Genomic DNA, 19742 nt, shown 5'->3' with positions numbered 1-19742 from the left:
TAAACACATGATCAGAATGGATGCTTCTGCTCTCATGAATGAAACTCTTTCTGAAAACCTTGTTTTTTTTCGTTGTATCTGTCCTCTTTGTGAACCTCGTGAAATCCCTCGGGTGCGGATGCGAGACGCATCAGTCTCTCTCTCTCACAAACACAACACAGTCCTGAGCTATTAATTACAGCCAATCTATGTCCTGATCAAAACCCCCGTCATACACAGGAAACACTCATTATTAATGGTGTTTACTAACACAGATACAACACACACTTGATACTTGCCATTTAAGACTTTATCTGTTTGCCTGGAAATCACAATTTTCAAATTCCCTGATACCTCCTGGCTTTCTGTGACTGTGGGAACACTGTGAATATCAGACTGACACTGGCTCTTTTATCTCGGGCCAGTAAGTGACCAGCTAGCCATGACCCAGAATGCACCAGCACATTCTGCATGCAGAAACAACTCATAGTTTCTCTAGAAAATATATTAATCTAGTTACATATTTTGAACATCTGCTTATCGGTCCATCTGAGTTTTTGCCCTCTGGTCTCTCTTTCTATTTTCAGTCACAGCTGGACTACAGTCTGGCCACCTGAAGCACATAAAGAGCACTTTCATGATCTGGCAAGCTCTAATCTGATTGGCTGACGTCTGGCAGTAAGAGCCCACAGGGTTTTAATCAGTCTGTTGGGGCTGATTCAGTGAAGAACTCTTACTGGACTTGAAGAAGTTTAGTTAGTCATCAAAACTTCATCGTTTTTTGAGGCATTTCCTGGCCATTTTTGAGAGAAAGTGCTTGTTATTTTTCAGTGGCCAGAAATTATTATCACAGAAATAAAACTGAAATAAAATATGTATAGGCTGAAGTAAAACTGAAATAAAAAAGCTATTAAATATGAAAAGCAAAACAAATAAAACTGCCAAAAGCATGAAAATAAATGACTAAAAAATAATAATAAATAAAAATAAAAAATAAATGCATATGCAAAATATGAATTATTACTACAATAGCGCATAAATAATCATAAAGTAAAATATAAATAATACAAAAGAATTCAGCTGAAAAAGCATGCACCTGAATTAATAAAACAAACTAAAAAAAAAAAAAAAAAAAAAAAAAAAAATGCTATGAAATATGAATAAATACTAGCACATAAAAATACAAAAATAAAACATTAATAGTAAAATTGGTGGACACCAGGGGAAAATAAACAGCCACTGTGACATTATTTTAATACATAATTTTTATGCTGGTTTATTATGTGTCATGATCTAATAACCCTGCCCCTAAGCACAAAACAAACACATCAGTTCTCTCCACGTCTAAGTGGGAGGTTCTTCCAGAAAATGCTGTAATGTGTAGCATACTTTATCCGGTCAGTCAAAGGTCAGGTTACGTGAGACTCTCTCTCTCTCTCTCTCTCTCTGTCCGTCTATGAGAATCAGCTGACACTGACAAAAGAGCGAGAGATTCCAAGCCTTTCACATTCCGTCACAGTTATCTTTGAGAGATTATGATGGAGACAATGGTAGAGAGAGAGAGAGAAGGACACAGAGAGAGAAATGCACGAGAAAGAAAAGTCAATAAAAGTGATCAAAATAATGGACAAAAAAGGCCTATTTTAAGGAAGGGCAAAAGCAGGAATCTAGAAGAAATATCATAATTTATCCTCTCTCTCTCTCTCTCTCTCTCTCTCTCTGGTGTGCAGACAGTGAGTCTATTCAGACTAAATATACTTCCCCACTATCTCTGTCTCTAAACAAACTCAGAGAGACAAGCAGTGCACGACACAGGAAGACCGAGGGATGACGAGAGAAAGAAAGAAAGAACAGCACAGGATGAGACAGGAATCCGTTCAGGGAAAGAGATATACAGACAGACCAAAAATAAGAGCTGGAATGTCAGAAGAAGAGCGCCCCTGAAAATTATTAAAAACAATTCACAAAAACAAGTCTGTTCAGTTTCAAATTATACAGTGTTAAATGTAATGTTGAAAATGTGGTTGTGAAACATGAATTATATGTGCAATATAAAAGAATTCCACTACTTGGGAAAAAAACTTGAAATAAAATGAAATCTAATAAAAACAAATCTTAATTATAATTTTAAAAAATATTTCTAAAGCTTAATTATTAATTATTAATTTTAATAACAATATCAAATGTTTAGTCAGTGTGTAAACTGTGTCTGGGCACACAGTAAAAAATAACCGTGATTTTAAAATGCTACAGTAAAAATCTGTTAAATGGTTAACGGTAAGTTCCTGTAAAATTTATGTTCAGGTGTGTGTCATTAATTATTGTCATTAGTTACCCTTTATTACTTGTATTCAGTTCTCAGTTCATTTGTCCGGTCTACAACGTCGACACTACGTCTGTATTTGTGGTTCCTACCAGTCTACCTTGTATTTGCCTTTATGTGGATTTATTAAAGACTGTTTACATTGCAACTCCTTCTTCTTCGTGCATTTATCCACGGAACCGTGACAGAAGACCGGACCCGAAAATAAAGTGCAAGGCGTGTTTCCCCGCGTTTTGTTTTTCGTTTTTTTGTCAGTTTTACAAGACCATACAAGACTGTTCGTGGAAATCTCCAACTTTACCCACTACCCTGACTACTGCCTCTGCACATTCTACCAAACCAGCCTGAACGACAAGTGCAGAGCGCGGTTTTGCCACCTTTGTGGAGTGGGTGCTGGTGTCCTGTGGATCCCCGCTGACTGTGGACTTCAAGGAAAACAACATTTTGGGATATATATGCAGACATGCCGGTTCTGCTTCCGCCTTCATCTGAACTCTCTGGCTACCCTGAATTACCTACCTACTTGGATTTCCCACCCACCCGCTCTATCCTGCCTCCACCTATCATCCCTGCCACTTCAGCTCAGTCACGTCTGCATGCTGGCAGCCCTTCTGCTCACCCTCAGCCTACCATCTGTGTGGTGGGATCGCCGCCGGTCTACCCGTCTCCATCGGCGTCGTGGCTGGGGGATCCCTTGACTCTGCCTCCAGCCTCTGAGTCCTGGACTCCACCTCGGCCCTCTGGCCCAGCGGCTCCACCTCGGCTCCTAGCTCCCTCATCTCCACCGTTGCACGTCGGCCCACCAGCTCCACCGGGCTCCTTCGTCCCTCTGGCTCCACCTTGGTCGGTCATTGTCCCGCCATCACGTCAAGTCAAGTCACCTTTATTTATATAGCGCTTTTAACAATACAGATTGTGTCAAAGCACTTAACAGTATCAAATTGGAGGATAGAGTGTCAGTAATGTATAATGTATTAAACACTCAATTTTCAGTTAAAGGCATTTCATTATTGAATTCAGAGATGCCGTTGTCTAGCTCAGTTTAGTTAAGTAGTATCTGTGAAATCAAATTGAAGATAATCACTAGAAATTAAGTGTCTCCAACTGAGCAAGCCAGAGGCGACAGTGGTAAGGAACCAAAACTCCCTCTGTGACAAAATGAAGAAAAAACCTTGGGAGAAACCAGGCTCAATCAGGGGGCCAGTTCTCCTCTGGCCAGGATATAATTGTTTATTTATTGTTTAATTATTGATTTAATTAAAATTTTAAATGTATAAATGTATTATATTTCTATTTTTATATTGTTGCAATTTCTAACAATAATAATATTATGTAGTTAGGTATTTTATTATATTTTTAGTTATTTTGTTTTATTTTTAGTTTTATTTACAGGACTCCACTCCTCCGGCTTCGCCTTGTCGCTCTGCCCCACCAGCTGCGTTGGGCTCCTCCCTCCTTCCAGCTCCACCTGGGTCCTCAGTCACTCTGGCTCTACCGCGGACCTCCGGATCTCCGTCTCCGCCTAGGTCGCCAGAGTCCTCAGCTCCACTCTGGCCCTCTGGATCCTCGGCTTTGCCCCAGGCTCATCTGCTTTCCACCTCTGGCTCGGGTTCCTCCTCCACCTGCTCCGCCGCCGTCGGTCAGCCCCCTGCAGGCAGCAGCCCTTCCTCCTCCATGGCTCCTCCCTCCGTCGGCTCCACCATGGGCCGTCATCATGGCTGTGGCCTGGGTCTCGCCGGGCTCCTCCAGCTTCAAGTCTCCACACTGTCTCCATCCTGGCTCCTCCCTCCATCATCACCACCCTGGACTCTGTTAGTCGTCCTCCTCCCGGTGATCCGGCCACCTGATGAACCTCCTCCAGTCACCTTTCACCATCCCACATCCAATCCTTTGTCCTCCTCCATAGTCCCCCTCCGTCCCTCTCTTCTTCTCCACGCGCCTTCCGGGAGGGGGGGTGAACTGTCACACCCCAGGACTGTTTTGTTGTGTTTTTCATTCCCCATGTGCTCTGTGTGACCTAGTTTCTGTCTTATCAGGGAGGCAGAGAAAGGAACCCAGTAGCCTGACGTTGCTGGTTCAAGGATCTCTGGGAAGCGTAAAACTAAACTATCAGAATGAGAGGAAACTCAAAAAAACGGCCTACCAGGGAGGCAGAAAGTGGCCCAACAACCTGGCATGACTGCTAACCGGAGCTCTAGAGAGCGGAGGCCTAATTCTCAAAAAGGAGAGGGAGTTTTGGGAGCGGCGTTCTCATAGGTGACCCTCTAGGGTGAGGGGAGCACTGCTGAGCTCAACCAACAAGGACAGCAAGCTAACAGGGACACAGAGAGGGGCCTAACAACCTGAGGTTGCTGCTCAACGGAGCTCCAGGGAGTGCAGGACCCGGTGAGAGAAGTCCTCAGACGCTCGACCGGGAGCAGCAAGCTCAAAGGTAACCTCTAGGTGAGGGGAGCATTGCTAGGCCTGACCAACAGGGTAACTCATCAGGGAGGAAGCAAGCGGCCAAACTTCCTTGTGTCACCGCCACAGAGCTCATAAAGAACCTCCCGCAGTGAGGGGAGCACTGCCATGTCCAGAGCGCAGATTAACCACAAATGGGACATCAGAAATGGGATCCAGGCTTAGAAGGGGATCACACATTCCAACAGCAACAGGGTCCCACATGGAGGCAACTGACCAAGAAGGCGACAGGGATGGGCCTAAGCAGTCTCCTCGTGAGTCAAGCACGTTCAATTCATGCCTATTCCTCACGAGAAATTAGCAACGAATGCAACGAGTGCATTCGACTCCCTAGAGAGCTGGACGCGCTTGCTATTCACCACACACACAACACCCAAGCCGTGTGAAAACTGCAGGTATCAGAGCGTGCGTATCCCTCACAAGAAACAAGTAATGAATGCAACGAGCGCATTCATCTCCCATGAGAGCTGAACACGCTTGCTCTTCACCACACACACAACCCACGAGCCGTGTGAAACTGCGGGTATCAGAGCAAAGCCTCTGGCGAGAGAACATGCACTCCTAGTCGTTCTTAGCTTCTGCTAACATAAACAAACAGTCAGTGTTGAAGACGCATCTGATGTGAAACAGGTGTTAGTGGAGTTATTAGTGTGAGCAGCACGTGTTTTGTCGCCACCCATATGACAGCATTCACATCGGAAGCGTGATGATGGCCGGAAGCGTTAATTAATGATTAATGGTGCAGCTCTAATGTAAACACTGCAAAATGTTTTGCGAGGATATTTTCACGTTATTATCTCGTGCGGCAACCATAGCAGACAGTTTTTTTACCATAAATTTAATTAATTTATTTTTTTACAGTGGCATATTTACACTACTGCAAATAATATATATATAATATATATGTCAACCTTATTGAGAAAGGGCATCTCAGGAACCGCACTCCAGTGGTTTGAGTCTTACCTCTCTGATAGGTCCTTCAAAGTATCTTGGAGAGGTGAGGTATCCAAGCCGCAACATCTAACTACTGGGGTGCCTCAGGGCTCAGTTCTTGGACCAATTCTCTTTTCTGTCTACATGGCATCACTAGGTTCTGTCATTCAGAAACGTGGCTTTTCATATCACTGCTATGCTGATGACACTCAACTCTACCTCTCATTCCATCCTGATGATCCGACGATAGCTGCTCGCATCTCAGCGTGTCTAACAGACATTTCTTGCTGGATGCTGGACCATCACCTTCAACTCAACCTAGCTAACACAGAACTGCTTGTAGTTTCAGCTAACCCATCGCTTCATCACAATCTCAGCTTCCAGTTAGGCTCATCTACCATTACTCCTTCAAAAACAGAAGCCAGAAACCTTGGAGTTGTGATTGATGATAAGCTGAATTTCTCAGACCACATTGCTAAAACTGCCCAGTCCTGCAGATTTGCATTATACAATATTAAGAAGATCAGGCCTTTTCTCTCGGAACATGCAACACAACTCCTTGTTCAGGCTCTTGTTCTGTCCAGACTTGACTATTGCAATGCTCTCTTGGCAGGTCTTCCAGCCAATTCTATTAAACCTCTACAATTAATCCAAAATGCCGCTGCAAGGTTAATCTTTAATGAGCTGAAAAGAACGCACGTCACGCCTCTGTTCATCAATTTGCACTGGCTACCAATAGCTGCTCGCATTAAATTCAAGGCATTAATGTTTGCCTACAGAACCACCACTGGCTCTGCACCCCTTTACCTAAATTCATTAATTCAGACTTATATGCCCTCTAGAAGCTTGCGTTCTTCAAGTGAACGACGCATTATTGTACCATCCCAAAGACACACAAAAACACTTTCACGGACTTTTTCATTAACTGTTCCCATCTGGTGGAATGACCTGCCCAACTCAATCCGAGCAGCCGAATCCTTACCCATCTTCAAGAAACGGCTAAAAACTCATCTGTTCCATCTTTACTTGACCCTCTAACTCTAGCACTCTCTATTCTAATTTTATTTTATCTATGTCTTTTTATAAAAAAAAATTTAATAAATAAATAAATAAATAAAAATGAATAATAATAACATTTATCTGTACTGCGTTAGGCTAACTGAGACTTGTAATAGCACTTGCACGTTGTCGCTCTTTTGTTGGTTTTGATTGCTTCTTATGTCCTCATTTGTAAGTCGCTTTGGATAAAAGCGTCTGCTAAATGACTAAATAAATATATATATATATTTTTAAGAAGTCTCTTCTGCTCACTAATCCAAGATCAAGATTTTTTATTTGTCACATACACAATTATACAGAGTATAACCAGCAGTGAAATGTAGAAAAAAAATCCTGCATTTATTTGGTACAAAATACAGTAAAAACAGTAATATTGTGAAATTTTATTACAATTTAAAATAGCTGTTCATTATTGTAAATATTTGCTAAACTGTAATTTATTTCTGTGATCTGCAGCTGTATTTTCAGCATCATTACTCCAGTCTTCAGTGTCACATGATCTTCAGAAATCATTATAATATACTGATTTACTGCCCAAGAAACATTTCTCATTATTATCAAAGTTGCATCTACTGCACATATTTTATGTTACTTGTATGCATACAGAACATTTGCATAATGTGCACAGCATAGAAACTAAAGAGTAGCGAGTAGCTCTTCCAGGGGTGAGTGTGGTCACAGAGCACTGAAGCATTAAGAGCATGTTAAGAGTGTTATTCTGATCAGAGCCCACACGTCTCTCTCTCACAAACACAGCTGTGTCTCCATCCCTCCTCACTCGCTCTGGCCAGTCAAACGCCATCCTTCCCAACTCTCCTAAAGCTCTGTTTACAGTTTTGTGTCCGTGTCCCACCCCCTGTCCCCAGCCGTCCCGCTGCATCTGCATTTATCCAACACATCCAGCTCTCTAATAATCTCTGAGCTGGGTGGAGAGATTCTGGCAGTGGACGGATACAATAGCAAGGCATTTGGACCAACGCAAGGAAAACGAAAGGAGGGAATGTTTAGTGAGAATTAAACGAGCGAGAGAGGTTTCAGTTTCTCTGTTCATGCACACTCTCTTTCTCCTACTTCACTTGGATCTCCGTCAAGCTCTCATAGGGAGAGTGCACTCAAAATCGTCACCTTTATTTTGCTCCAAACCCAAACGACTTTCTGTCTTTTATGGAAGAAAAAAGAAATTATGAAGACTTGTACATGGCCACACTTTTCCATTAACCCTTTAAAGCTTACCGTATCATATTTAAAGCATAAACTTCTAAGGCCTCTAAATGATCAACACGATCAAAACTTTGCTGTTAATTAAACCTGTCACGCACAATCTACTCCATGCCTTCTGTCCCTGATTGATAGTTTACACTTTTTTATCAAGTAAAAGCTCTTTTAGTGTAATTGTACTAACATCCACCTTTAGCTCGTGCTCGTACTGATTTTTATCATGTAAATATAAAAATATCTTTGATATTGTTAGCAATATTTCACGATGAACACTTACTTTACTGGATAGATTTTTTAAAAATCATGTTCAAATGTCTCAAATATGACCATCAGGCTTTGCATTGCATTATATGTTTTGATCATCAAATTAAGCATTTAAATCTCATCTTACTAAAACATACTATTAGAGAGAGTGACGACTGATATTTATATAATTTTATGAAAGTACTCTGTTATACTGTTATAAAGGTCTCATTGATTTACTGTACATTACAATCAGAATTGTATCTATATGAGCAATAAAAAAGCCATAAAAGAGCCATAAAAAATGTTCATTGTTAAATTACAATAAATAAGGGGCCGAAGACATAGAAATATGAAAAGTATCATAAAAAGTGGTCTATTATGTTAAGCTTTCTTAAATAATTTTATACTTTTTTGTGAGAAAAAAAACCTAACTAAATTGAAGTCGCTACTAACTAATATCTTCCCCTCCAGTGAAGCAGAAAACTCTGTTTTCTGAAAGAATCATTTAAATTGGTTCCGACAACTAATTCATTGAAATTATCCAACTATAAAGGTTGATTTGTTCCTGTATTGTCTATTCCTCTCAAGAATTCTTTTGAACGTGCCAAGGAGAACTAGGATTTTCAATAAATTACTTTTTGGTCTGTTCACCATTTTCTGTGAGTAACAAAATCTTGGTCCGTTCCTCAAACATCATATGGGTTTGGAACGACATGAGGGCGAGTAAATGAGACAATTTCATTTTTCAATGAACTTTTTGTAAATGTCCTTTAAAAACCCTCTGGCACACTGAGAACAAGCCAAATCATACACAGAAGTGCACAGCAGCGCCATGCAGTAACAATTACTGCACACACACACAATCACATAATGATCTTTAGGGTTGAGCCGGCCAAGAAATAATCTCCCAGGGACAACAAAACAAAAGCATGCTCACCCTACAGCCAAACCCCCAGTGCCCCGTCCAACAATAGCTCACATAACTGCTGGATCCTACAAGGCTTTTACTCCTAATAAATCGGAGCACATTCTAATACCTCCTACACCACCAAAACACACAGTCCCAGTGTCGCCTTGTCACACCGAGGCCTCTTTCACAACGACTCATGGCCTGGATACCCCTGAGTGCTTTTGTTTTCATTTCTACATAAAAGCAGATTTAGAAGTGAGTGTAAACAGAGGGGTGAATGAGCGCCGTGTCTCTGTCATTTCAGTGTAACTCAATTCTTACACCGAACTCTTCCTGATACTGAACCCTGTAGGAAATCAACACTGTCCCATACTCAACTTTGGCCAGTACTGACCCCGGCCTGATGCTGAGTCTGAATCCTGTTCAGTACTGAACTCTGTCTGGTAAAACAATGTTATAGCTCAAAGACATGCATTTGACTCACACCTACTGACACACTTACCCTAAATCCATAAAACACTCTGTTTCATTTTGTCACACCTACATCTCTTGTTCAAGCTTGTACTTTTCCAAGTAATTTGGGAAGTGTGTATTGGCTCTCTTCATGTTACACGATCTCCTCAGAATGAATCACTTGTGCTCAGACATTCCTCAATTATAAGTCACTTTGGATAAAAGCATTTGCGAAATGAATAACTCACTATCAGTTTAATTACACTTAAACAAACACTACATTGAACTGATCTGTAACTCAAAGCAAACATTCTACAGTCATGTACCCAAAAACAAAATGTGCCAAATCTTATATCTGCACCGTACTGTATATCATTTCACATTGTTGTTGAAACAATCTGGCGCCTTATGCATTATGAGGTTTGGAGTTATATCATGTATAATCAATGTACAATCCTTCCTCCTTCTGTAAAACTATTCCTATAATAATTACACACAATTTTCCTCATCTAGAAATGATTTACTCAGTATGACTGGAAGCAGGAGGGAGATCATGAAGTCTCTCAGAACATGATGATATATAAATAGATATAGATATAGATAGATATAAACAACACGTCAGCTATAACAACTCTTTAGCAGCACTTCATCAGTGAATAACTTCAAACAAGATTCAGTGATCTAAACTCAAGACTCGGGAAACTGAATAATCTAAACACATGATTAAGGGCCCTTAACTGAAGATTCAAGGTTCTAAACTCTGAAATCAAGATTTTAACTCAAGATTCAAAATTCTAAACTAAGGATTTGTGGTTTCACATGTAAGAATCAAGATTTGACACTCAAGTTTCAATATTCTACACTCAAGTTTCAAGGTTTTAAACTAAAGATTGTAAATGTGAGATTCAAGTAAATTTATGATTCCAAATTCAAGGTTCTATGTTCAAGTTTCAAGGTTCTCAACTCAGAAATCAAGATTCTAAACTCAAGATTCAAAGTTTTAAACTCAAGAGTGTAAATTCAAGATTCAAGTGTCTAAACTCAATATTAATTGTTCTAAATGTTCAAGATTCAAGATTCTAAACTCAAGACTGAAAGTTTTAATCTCACGAGATTCAAGAGTCTAAACTCAGTATTCATGATTCCAAATTCAAGGTGCTATACTCAAGATTCTAAACTGAAGGGTCATGATTATGCACAAAGTATTTAAACAAGATTCAGTGATCTAAACTCAAGATTCAGGGTTATAACTGAAGACCCTAAACCCAAGATTAAGAATCCTTAACTCAAGATTCAAGGTTCTAAACTCTGAAATCTAAATTCTAAACTAAGGATTTGTGGTTCTACATGTAAGAATCAAGATTTTACACTCAAGATTCAATAATCTACACTCAAGTTTCAAGGTTTTAAAACTAAAAATGATCAATTTGAGATTCAAGTGTCTAAACTCAGTATTTATGATTCCAAATTCAAGGTGCTATAGTCAAGATTCAAGATTCTAAACTGAAGAGTCAAGATTCTGCTCTTCAAGATTCTGAAGAGTCAAGGTATCTAAAATCAAAGATTCTAAACTCAAGATAAATGTTTTAAACTAAATTCAAGATTCAAGTGTCTAAACTCATTATTCACTTTTCTAAATGCAAGGTTCTACACTCAAGATTAAAAAAAAAAAAAAAAAAAATTCTAATTAAAATAAATTCTAATTTCAAGATTAAAGGTTTAAAACAAAATATTGTAAATTCAAGATTCACGTGTCTAAACTCATTTTTCACTTTTCTAAATGGTTCTAAAAGATCTAAAGGTTCTAAACAAGATTCAAGGTTCCGAAATCAAAAATCAACATTCAACAATCTAAACCGAAGATTCAGTGTTTCAGAGTTTTAAACTCAAGACAAGATTCAAACCTCTAATCTCAGTGTTCACACTTCTAAATTTAAGGTTCTGCACTCAAGAATTGAGGTTTTAAACCGAAGAATCAAGATTTTTAGCTCAAGGTGAACTTCTAAGTTTAAGATTGTAAACGATTGTAAGTTCAACATTCAAGTGTCTGAACTCATGATTCTAAAAATTCTAGAACCAGGATTCTGTACACAGCATTTAAGATGTCAAGGATCCAAACTGAAGATTTAAGGTCCTGTCCTAATGATTTGTGGTCGTCTGTCAGAGAGGGGTTCCTGCACACTCGAGTCTCTCTGTTGTAGGCCAGACGGCTTCCTCTCCTCAACAGTAGATTGGGTGTCACTTCAGTTACGTCTGTCCTCACTTCACCCTTTTTCAAGCCTCTCACTTACTATTCAGCTCTTTCTTCGTCCATTCAGGTCTCATTCACAGACCCTTTCATCCCATCCATCCATCCATCCATCCCGAACAGCAGCATTTTTCATTCGGTTGCTATGACTCCCTAACCTCTGTCCTCTCTGACTCCGCCCCCCTCATCCGATTTCCCCACTATGAGTCCCTCTTTTTCTTTTCCTCCTCTCTCTGTATTGTTGATTTATAGTGGTGGTGTGGTACGTGTGCTCTGTCTCAGTGACTTTTATAACGGCCCGTCACACATTCCTCTGTTTTTAACTCTGTGTTTCTCTTTAACTTCTCTTCTCTATCCTTCTCTCTCACAAAGAGTCTTTGCTTGTACAGTAATACCCATGACCCCTGCGGTCTCCCTCCTCCTCTCTTCATTCATTCTACGTCTACTTTGTCTTCTTATGGCTCAGGTCATTTACAGCCTCTCAAAAACGCCTTTATTCTTGCTTATCTGCTAGTTCTGGGCTTTTTTAGAATCACTAACTGTTTAAGGCTGCGCCAGTCTAAAAGAAATCCATGTACATTTTCACATTTTCTACGCTGATTGTGAAAACGAATCTGCAGAATGAATTTAAAGATGGCAAACTTGTTGAACAGCTCTGAAAATACTCATCCAACATATTAAAAATTATAATTTTTTTTGTAATATGGAATAAGAATTTAAATAGTTGATATTTATAATCAAAATCTTTCTCAAATTCTAAGCCATCTTGGATGTTTTATTTTTAATTATTTTTAATCTTTGCATGCAAACCACAAGACTGCCTTTGTGAAGCATGCATTGCTTCTTTAGATTTTAGGTAAAAAGTCATCTTAGAAGGCAGTTTGGAAAAGGCTTTGCATTAGCTACACTACCATTTTAATTTTTGGGGTTTTCTCTTTGGAAGGAAATGAATACGTTTATTCAGAAAGCATGCATTAAATGAATCAAAAGTGACATTAAATATATCTATAATGTTACAAAAGATTTCTATTTAAAATAAATTATATTCATCAAAGAATCCAAGCAAAAAGCTTCCACAAAAATATTGTGCAGCACAACTGTTTTCAACATTGATAATAATCAGAAATGTTTGTTGAGCAGTAAATCAGTATATTAGAATGATTTCTGAAGATCATGTGACACTGAAGACTGGAGTAATGATGCTGAAAATACAGCTGCAGATCACAGAAATAAATTACAGTTTAACACATATTCATATAGAAAACAACATTTGAAACCGTAATAACATTTCACTATATTATTGTTTTTCCAGTGTTTGTGAGAAAATAAATGCAGCCTTGGTGAGCAAAAAGACTTCTTTCAAAAATAAATAAATAAATAAAAATAGTTCCAACCCAAAACTTTTAAACTGTAGTGCCTTAAAAAGTTTTCTCTTTTGAAACAGAGCTCATATGAACTTTTTAATAAACGGATGAACAACCAAACTGCAAACAATACAGTCTGATTATGAAAAACTAATTGAAAAGAGGTCAATGGAAAATATTATGTAAGCAGATGTCCAGTATACTCGATTATTAGATAATAAACTCCAAATGCTGCTCCACAATGGCAGAGAGGTAATAACAGGGTAATATTCCACCACACCTCTGTTATTACTTCTTTTTTCCCTTTACACCCCTTCAATTTCCGTTTCTAACCTTCTGTGAAAGGCTCCCAGTCATACACACGTCCCATAAACTCTTGATTGTTGAACGCTGCACACTGCTCAGCCCTGGAGTTTACTGGAGCACCTGGACATGCCTGCAGGGAGAGAGAGAGAGACTTCAGTTATAGTACCTCACTTTGACAAGCACGACAGTGTGTGTGTGTGTGTGTGTGTGTGTGTTTTGGGTCAGCCTGTGACAGAGAGTGATACATTAGTTACCATATGGAAATAATGGTGAACCTGGAAACACTGTCCAGAGGGAGAGACAGACAGAGGCCAGTGTTTACAGAGTCAGAGAAAGACAAGAGCCCTGAAGAAGATGACTCAAAGTGACACACATTTAAAGGAATGAAAACCTGGCAAATCACTAGGGTTAGGTATTTTTTTATCAAGTAAAAAGGTCTTTTAGTCTAATTGTACACAAGTTCACCTTCAGCTCAAGCTTCACATGTCTTTTTGCTGTGAAAACTTTACTGATTGTCATAAAGTAAACATAAGAATAACTTTGATATTGTTAGTAATATTTCCAGATGAACACTTTTTGGACTGAAGCAGCTCGGCTTTACTTGATTCTCCATCAATCATTTTTTAGAAAAACATTTGTTTCCAGAAGCTTTACTTTCACTGTTCTTCACCGGAGGAATGATCTTCATCTCACATCTTCTGAGGAGCGTTTATTTCTTCATCTCTCAGTCAGCATTGCATTGCATTATATGTTTGGATCATTTACATCTCATCTTACTGAGACATATTATTGGAGATATAGAGTGACGACTGATATTTATATAATTTTCTGTCATGATCTGCTATATTGTTGTAAAGATATCACTGATTTACATTACAAGCATTAGAATTTTGTCATATAAATATCAGCATCTGAACCAAATTGCATATTTTTGCTCTTTTTAAGTCTCTGAATAAAACTGAGCTGTTTTTTTTCCCCTCCAAACACGTGCATTTTTTTTTTCTCTAAAGGTTCAATGAACTGTTTTAGACGTTACAGGGTTAAGAAAGCAGAATTGTTAAGTGGAATCAATAAATTCCTTACAATCCCAAACCACAGAAAGAACGGGACATCAGGGTAAAACATATGGTGTCATAAATCAGACCTATATCAGCTTTGAGAGTGCAAGAGCACAGATGCTCGTCTCAAGATCTTCCACGTGTTCATTCCCGATGCCAATGACATCAGGAAACACTGCTCATTTTCTCTTTCTTTTTTCCTTTTCCCGTCTTGAACACGAAAGGAACCACCCACAGAGGGAGAGATGAAGTGGAGGGATGTGCAGGACACTAAAGACAGGCAGAGACAGCTGCGGACAGTAATGGGGGTGCAATGAAAGAGGCACGGGGTCATCGAGGTGTCATTTCACCTCACAGACCACTGCAAACATGGCCATTAATGACCAAACACCGGCCCATTACTGCACACACACTGCGACTCTCCACAAACCAGCCCTAAATATTTACAGCACGTCTGAGTGTGTTTGCTCAGGAAAACTTGTTATTGTCGCGGTTTACATACCCCCGTGTGCAAACGCTAAGGACGCGCTTCGTGAACTGTACAGCGTCATCAGCGAACAACAAACAAATAACCCTGACGGCTTTTTCATCATAGCTGGTGACTTCAACCACGCAAACCTAAAGACAGTTTTGCCAAAGTTCTACCAACATGTGAACTTTGCAACAAGGGGAAAGAACACACTGGACTTCGTTTACACAACAGAGAAAAACGCATACAAAGCTGAACCCCGCCCCCACCTCGGGTACTTGGACCACATCTCTGTTACCCCTTTTCCACTAAGGCGGTTCCAGTGCTGGTTCGGAGCCAGAGCCTAGTTTCAAACCGGTTCTTTGTTTTTCGACACCCAAAGCACCAACTCCGAACCAGGAAAAGAGGTTCGTAAGTAGCACCAAAACACTGCTGGGCTAGAAGAAAGAACCGCTTGCGTCAGGGGCTGGGGCCTGGGGTTACCGTGACCAACAAGACGAACAGAAACTTTGGACCGCCATATTTGAAATAGCAGCTAAACACGAATATGTTGGATTTGCCGTATTTGGATGCCGATGTAGGATCGCAAAGCCATGAACGTCAATAGCAACACAACGTCCGCCATTGTTGATAGTTTGTTTAGGCTTGTTCGGGGTGGATCGGTGCTGCGCAGGCCGGTCGGTGTGAGGCATCGGGGTGCTGCGGGAGCGACTGGAAAGCAGACGGCTCTTTATGCTTTTGGATCGCTCTCACGGTGCTTTAGTGTGTTGTGTGCCGATCAATCGATCGATCTGTCTGCGTGGTGCCGATGCACCTCGAACAAGTGCCGCGCTAGCGAAACAAAACTTGAAACGTATTGTGATGTAAGATCTGGCTCTGTATTGGCTCTCTAGTCTGTGCAAAAAGCAACCAGTTCTCAAAGGGCTCGCCAGTCGAACCAACTAAGAACCAGCAATAGCACTGGCTCTGAACTAGCACCTGGTGCCTGCTGGTGGAAAGGGGGCATGTTATGCTAATCCCAGCATACAGACCACTTCTCAAACTTGCTAAACCGGTTCAAAAGCAGATCACAGTATGGCCAGACAATGCCACCTCAGCACTGCAGGACTGCTTCCAGGACACAGACTGGAACATGTTTAAAGAGGCGGCCACCTACAACAACCACACAGACCTGAATGAGTACACTGAAACTGTGACTGCTTACATCAAAAAGTGCACTGATGTTGTGACAGTCACCAAGACCATCACCACACGTGCCAACCAGAAGCCATGGATGACAGCAAAGGTTCGTGGGCTGCTAAAGACCAGAGATGAAGCATTCAGATCAGGAGATAAAGCAGCCCTCAAAACAGCAAGAGCCAATCTGTCTCATGGCATCAAGAAGGCAAAACATCAGTATGCTAAAAAAACAACAACTTCAGCGACAGTAAAGACACTCGGACCCTGTGGCAAGCCATTCAGACCATCACTGACTACAAGCCCCCACCACAGGCCAGTGACAATGGCACATCCTTACCAGATGCACTCAACCACTTCTACTCACGATTTGAGATACAGAACGACACACCTGCACAGAAAATACTCCCACAGTTTTGAAGTGCTTGAAATCTCTTGAATGGTTTAAAAACAACAGAATTAATGATTGAGAACAAAGATATAAAGAGTAGACAATATTAATAACTAAAACTAAAACTGTAAAAACATCTGTTACTTCAATCAAATTAAACATTAACTAAAATAATATGAGATATTAAAAAAATATATATATTTTATTTCAGCTAGTTTCCAAAGCAACATTTCTTATTTTCTTCAACTATTTTTAGCTATTAAAAAACCCCCACAACAACAACTAATAAAAATGACACAAACATGCAACAAAATTCTCTCTTTTTGTGGAGATATTTAGCAAAATGTTCATGCTGCTCAAGAAAGCCTTACAAAAACGAAGAATATATTGTTCATTTAATTATTTAATAAAGTAAATCTAAGTATGTTTTTGAAGTGTACATTATGTTGTATGCATACTAATATTAGTGTATAGTATACTGTACTTCTGTTTTAGTACTTGCATGGGACTAAATTGGTCCAGTTTTTAATTGATAAAATTATACTTTTAAGTGTATTTAAGTGTGATTTCAGTAAACTTTAAGCACACAACTAGTTTTTTCTTTAGCAACAATACTACAAGTTAAAGTAAAAGGATTGCTTCTCTCTAAAATGCGAGTCTATAATCTATAATAACACTTCCTCCAGTGAAAAAGTCCATCTCCTGTTGTCTCTCACATCAAAATCCAGCCACATATTTGTTTAGAGCTGTTTTGGACTGTTTTGGCTCGTAAACGGTGCTTGATCTGTGCAGATTTCTCTCCTGGTTCAAACCATAACACTTTCTCACTGGAGGAAGCGTTATTATGGATCATGGACTCATATTTTAGCTGAAAGTGACGTTTTCAAATTAAAATTTGAGTGAACTATTCTTTTAAAGAATTACACATAAAACACAAAGCTAAGCATACAAAGATGAAAAGAGACTAAATCATTTGTGAGGATTTGACTTGCTAAGAGAGCAGAAGAACAACAGCACAGAGCTGATATATAGCTGAAATGTACCAGTCAAAGAGTTCAGAAGAGTTCCTGTAATGAAGCAGAGCATCTACTAGAACTCAAGCTGAGAGACAGAGAGCTAATCTTTACTGCCTTTCCTTAGGCCACATTCACTTCCTCGTTAATAGGGCCACTGTCAAACAGGGGCACACACGGGTCAGACCGCATCTGCACACACACACACACACTAACGAACAGCTCCATCGGATCTTATTACAGGAGAAGCCGAGTGCTTACTAGCTCGGTGGGAAATCAGAGGGTAGCACTCACATCCACACACACACGTGAAGGAATGAATGTATGGCTGGCTCAGATGCATTCGTGGTGGATGAATATGGCGAGAGCTCAAGATTTTCTCACACATGTTGTGAATGGTAACAACACAACAGCTGTCACTCACTCTCTCTCTCTCTCTCTCTCTCTCTCTCTGTCTCTCGCACACACACACACACACACACACACACACAGATGCTGGTGTGCTATTTATATAATGAAATTCTGATAGTTGTGATGTAAATCACTCAGACCTTCATAACAGATATTTACATAAAATTATATAAATATTGGTCGTCACTTTATATTTCCAATAATATGTCTTGCTTAGTTTGATGATCAAAACATATAATGCAATGCAATCATGATCAAATCATGAACAAATAAACATTCCTCAAAAGCCCACATTTGAACATGATTTAAAAAACAACAACAACAAAAAAAAACATTATGACTTTATAATCAAGTAAAGCAGAGCTGCTCCAGTCCAGTAAGTGTTCATCTTGAAATATTACTAACAATATCAAAGTTATTCTTATATTTACTTTGCAAAAATCAGAAATGTGCATGCTATATATAGGCTTTATAGGGATGCAATGCTGTTTAAAACTGTTTTAGATGTATAGCAAGTCACACTACAGGATATGCACAATTCTCACAGCTAATGTTCAGGTGTTGTGGTTGCCAGGTCATTGCTATGTGGTTGCTAAGGTGTTCTGGCTGATTGCTCAAAGGTTACTTACTGGCTTATGTCAAAACAGCCCAAAAATCTGATGTACAAATGGTGCAGGATGAGTTACACAACAGTCGAATTCAGAAAAGGTTTGAGCGGTAGTAGGAATAAAAGCAATATTAATAGCAGTAGTGATGCTTGACTAAGCAAATGCCACTAACTCTCATACACACAAGTCCTGTGTGAATGAGAAAGAGGGTTTGAGCATGTGGGGTTCATTTGTGCAGCACAGAAAGAATGTGGGCTATACACTTCTGTCTTTGTGTCCAAGTGTGTGTGTGTGTGTGGTGATGTAACATACATGTGTTTTTAATATGTGGTTTATGATATGTGTCTCTGAGTTTGTGTCTGTGTGTTTAAAGTTAATGCACAGTAAATCCTGCACGGATGTGTGTGTTAAACAAGGTTAGTCCGAGCTAGGAGAAAGCGCACAAAAAGAGAGAAGACTCGGATCAGGAAAAGAGAAGAGGAGGTAAGGGCAGAACAGCTGTAAAACAGTGGGTCTTTACAAACTCGACCTGAACAGAACAAATGCTGAGAGTTATAGAGGAATAAACGTGAATGTTATAGGCCTCCCTCGAGGACAATGGGAGAAAATAGCTGAAGGAAATGAGGGAGACAGAGAATATCTCAGGAAAATATTCATTACAAACAAACATAATTATTCTGAAACTCGTTTATCTTATGTGTTATTTAAAGTAAATAATTAGGGTAAACATTTTGTGAAATGCAATGTAAACACAACTGAATAATTTGGTGCGGTTGGTTTGCACAGGTGATGGACAGCTGTCCGATCTCAGTCCCTGCGGAGATTTGAGCTCATTTCCTGCCAAATTCCTGATATATTGTCCCATATCAGCATTATGGCCTAAATTCTTTAAATCCCCACAAAGGAAACTCTCTCCAACCCTTTAAAACGGAGGAATTTAGCAGCATCTGAAATGTATTTCAATTTGAAAACATTGCCTTTAGCATGAGGACACTGATTGGACAGAGATGCGTCACATGAAATGAACCCTTGGTCATATCTGAACTGTTGTTAAAGGACTAGTTCACCCAAAAAATGCATATTCTGTAATTTACTCACTGTCATGTTGCTCAAAACC

The 19742-nt window shown here is 39.6% G+C and overlaps 1 protein-coding gene across 2 annotated transcripts in view; it reads right to left on the bottom strand.

Moving 5' to 3' along the window:
• Positions 1 to 19742, bottom strand: part of LOC306887523 (ADAMTS-like protein 4) — a 71688-nt gene that overhangs the window by 20011 nt on the left and 31935 nt on the right. For both annotated transcript variants that reach the window (XM_079445308.1, XM_079445309.1), the window contains exon 5: positions 13527 to 13629. In XM_079445308.1, coding sequence (XP_079301434.1) covers positions 13527 to 13629 — 103 coding nt within the window. The remainder of the gene's footprint in view (positions 1 to 13526; positions 13630 to 19742) is intronic.

The sequence above is a fragment of the Barbus barbus genome, assembly GCF_936440315.1.
Source record: "Barbus barbus genome assembly, chromosome: 21".
Taxonomy (NCBI): Eukaryota; Metazoa; Chordata; class Actinopteri; order Cypriniformes; family Cyprinidae; genus Barbus; species Barbus barbus.
This window is presented reverse-complemented; position numbering and strand designations above follow the sequence as displayed.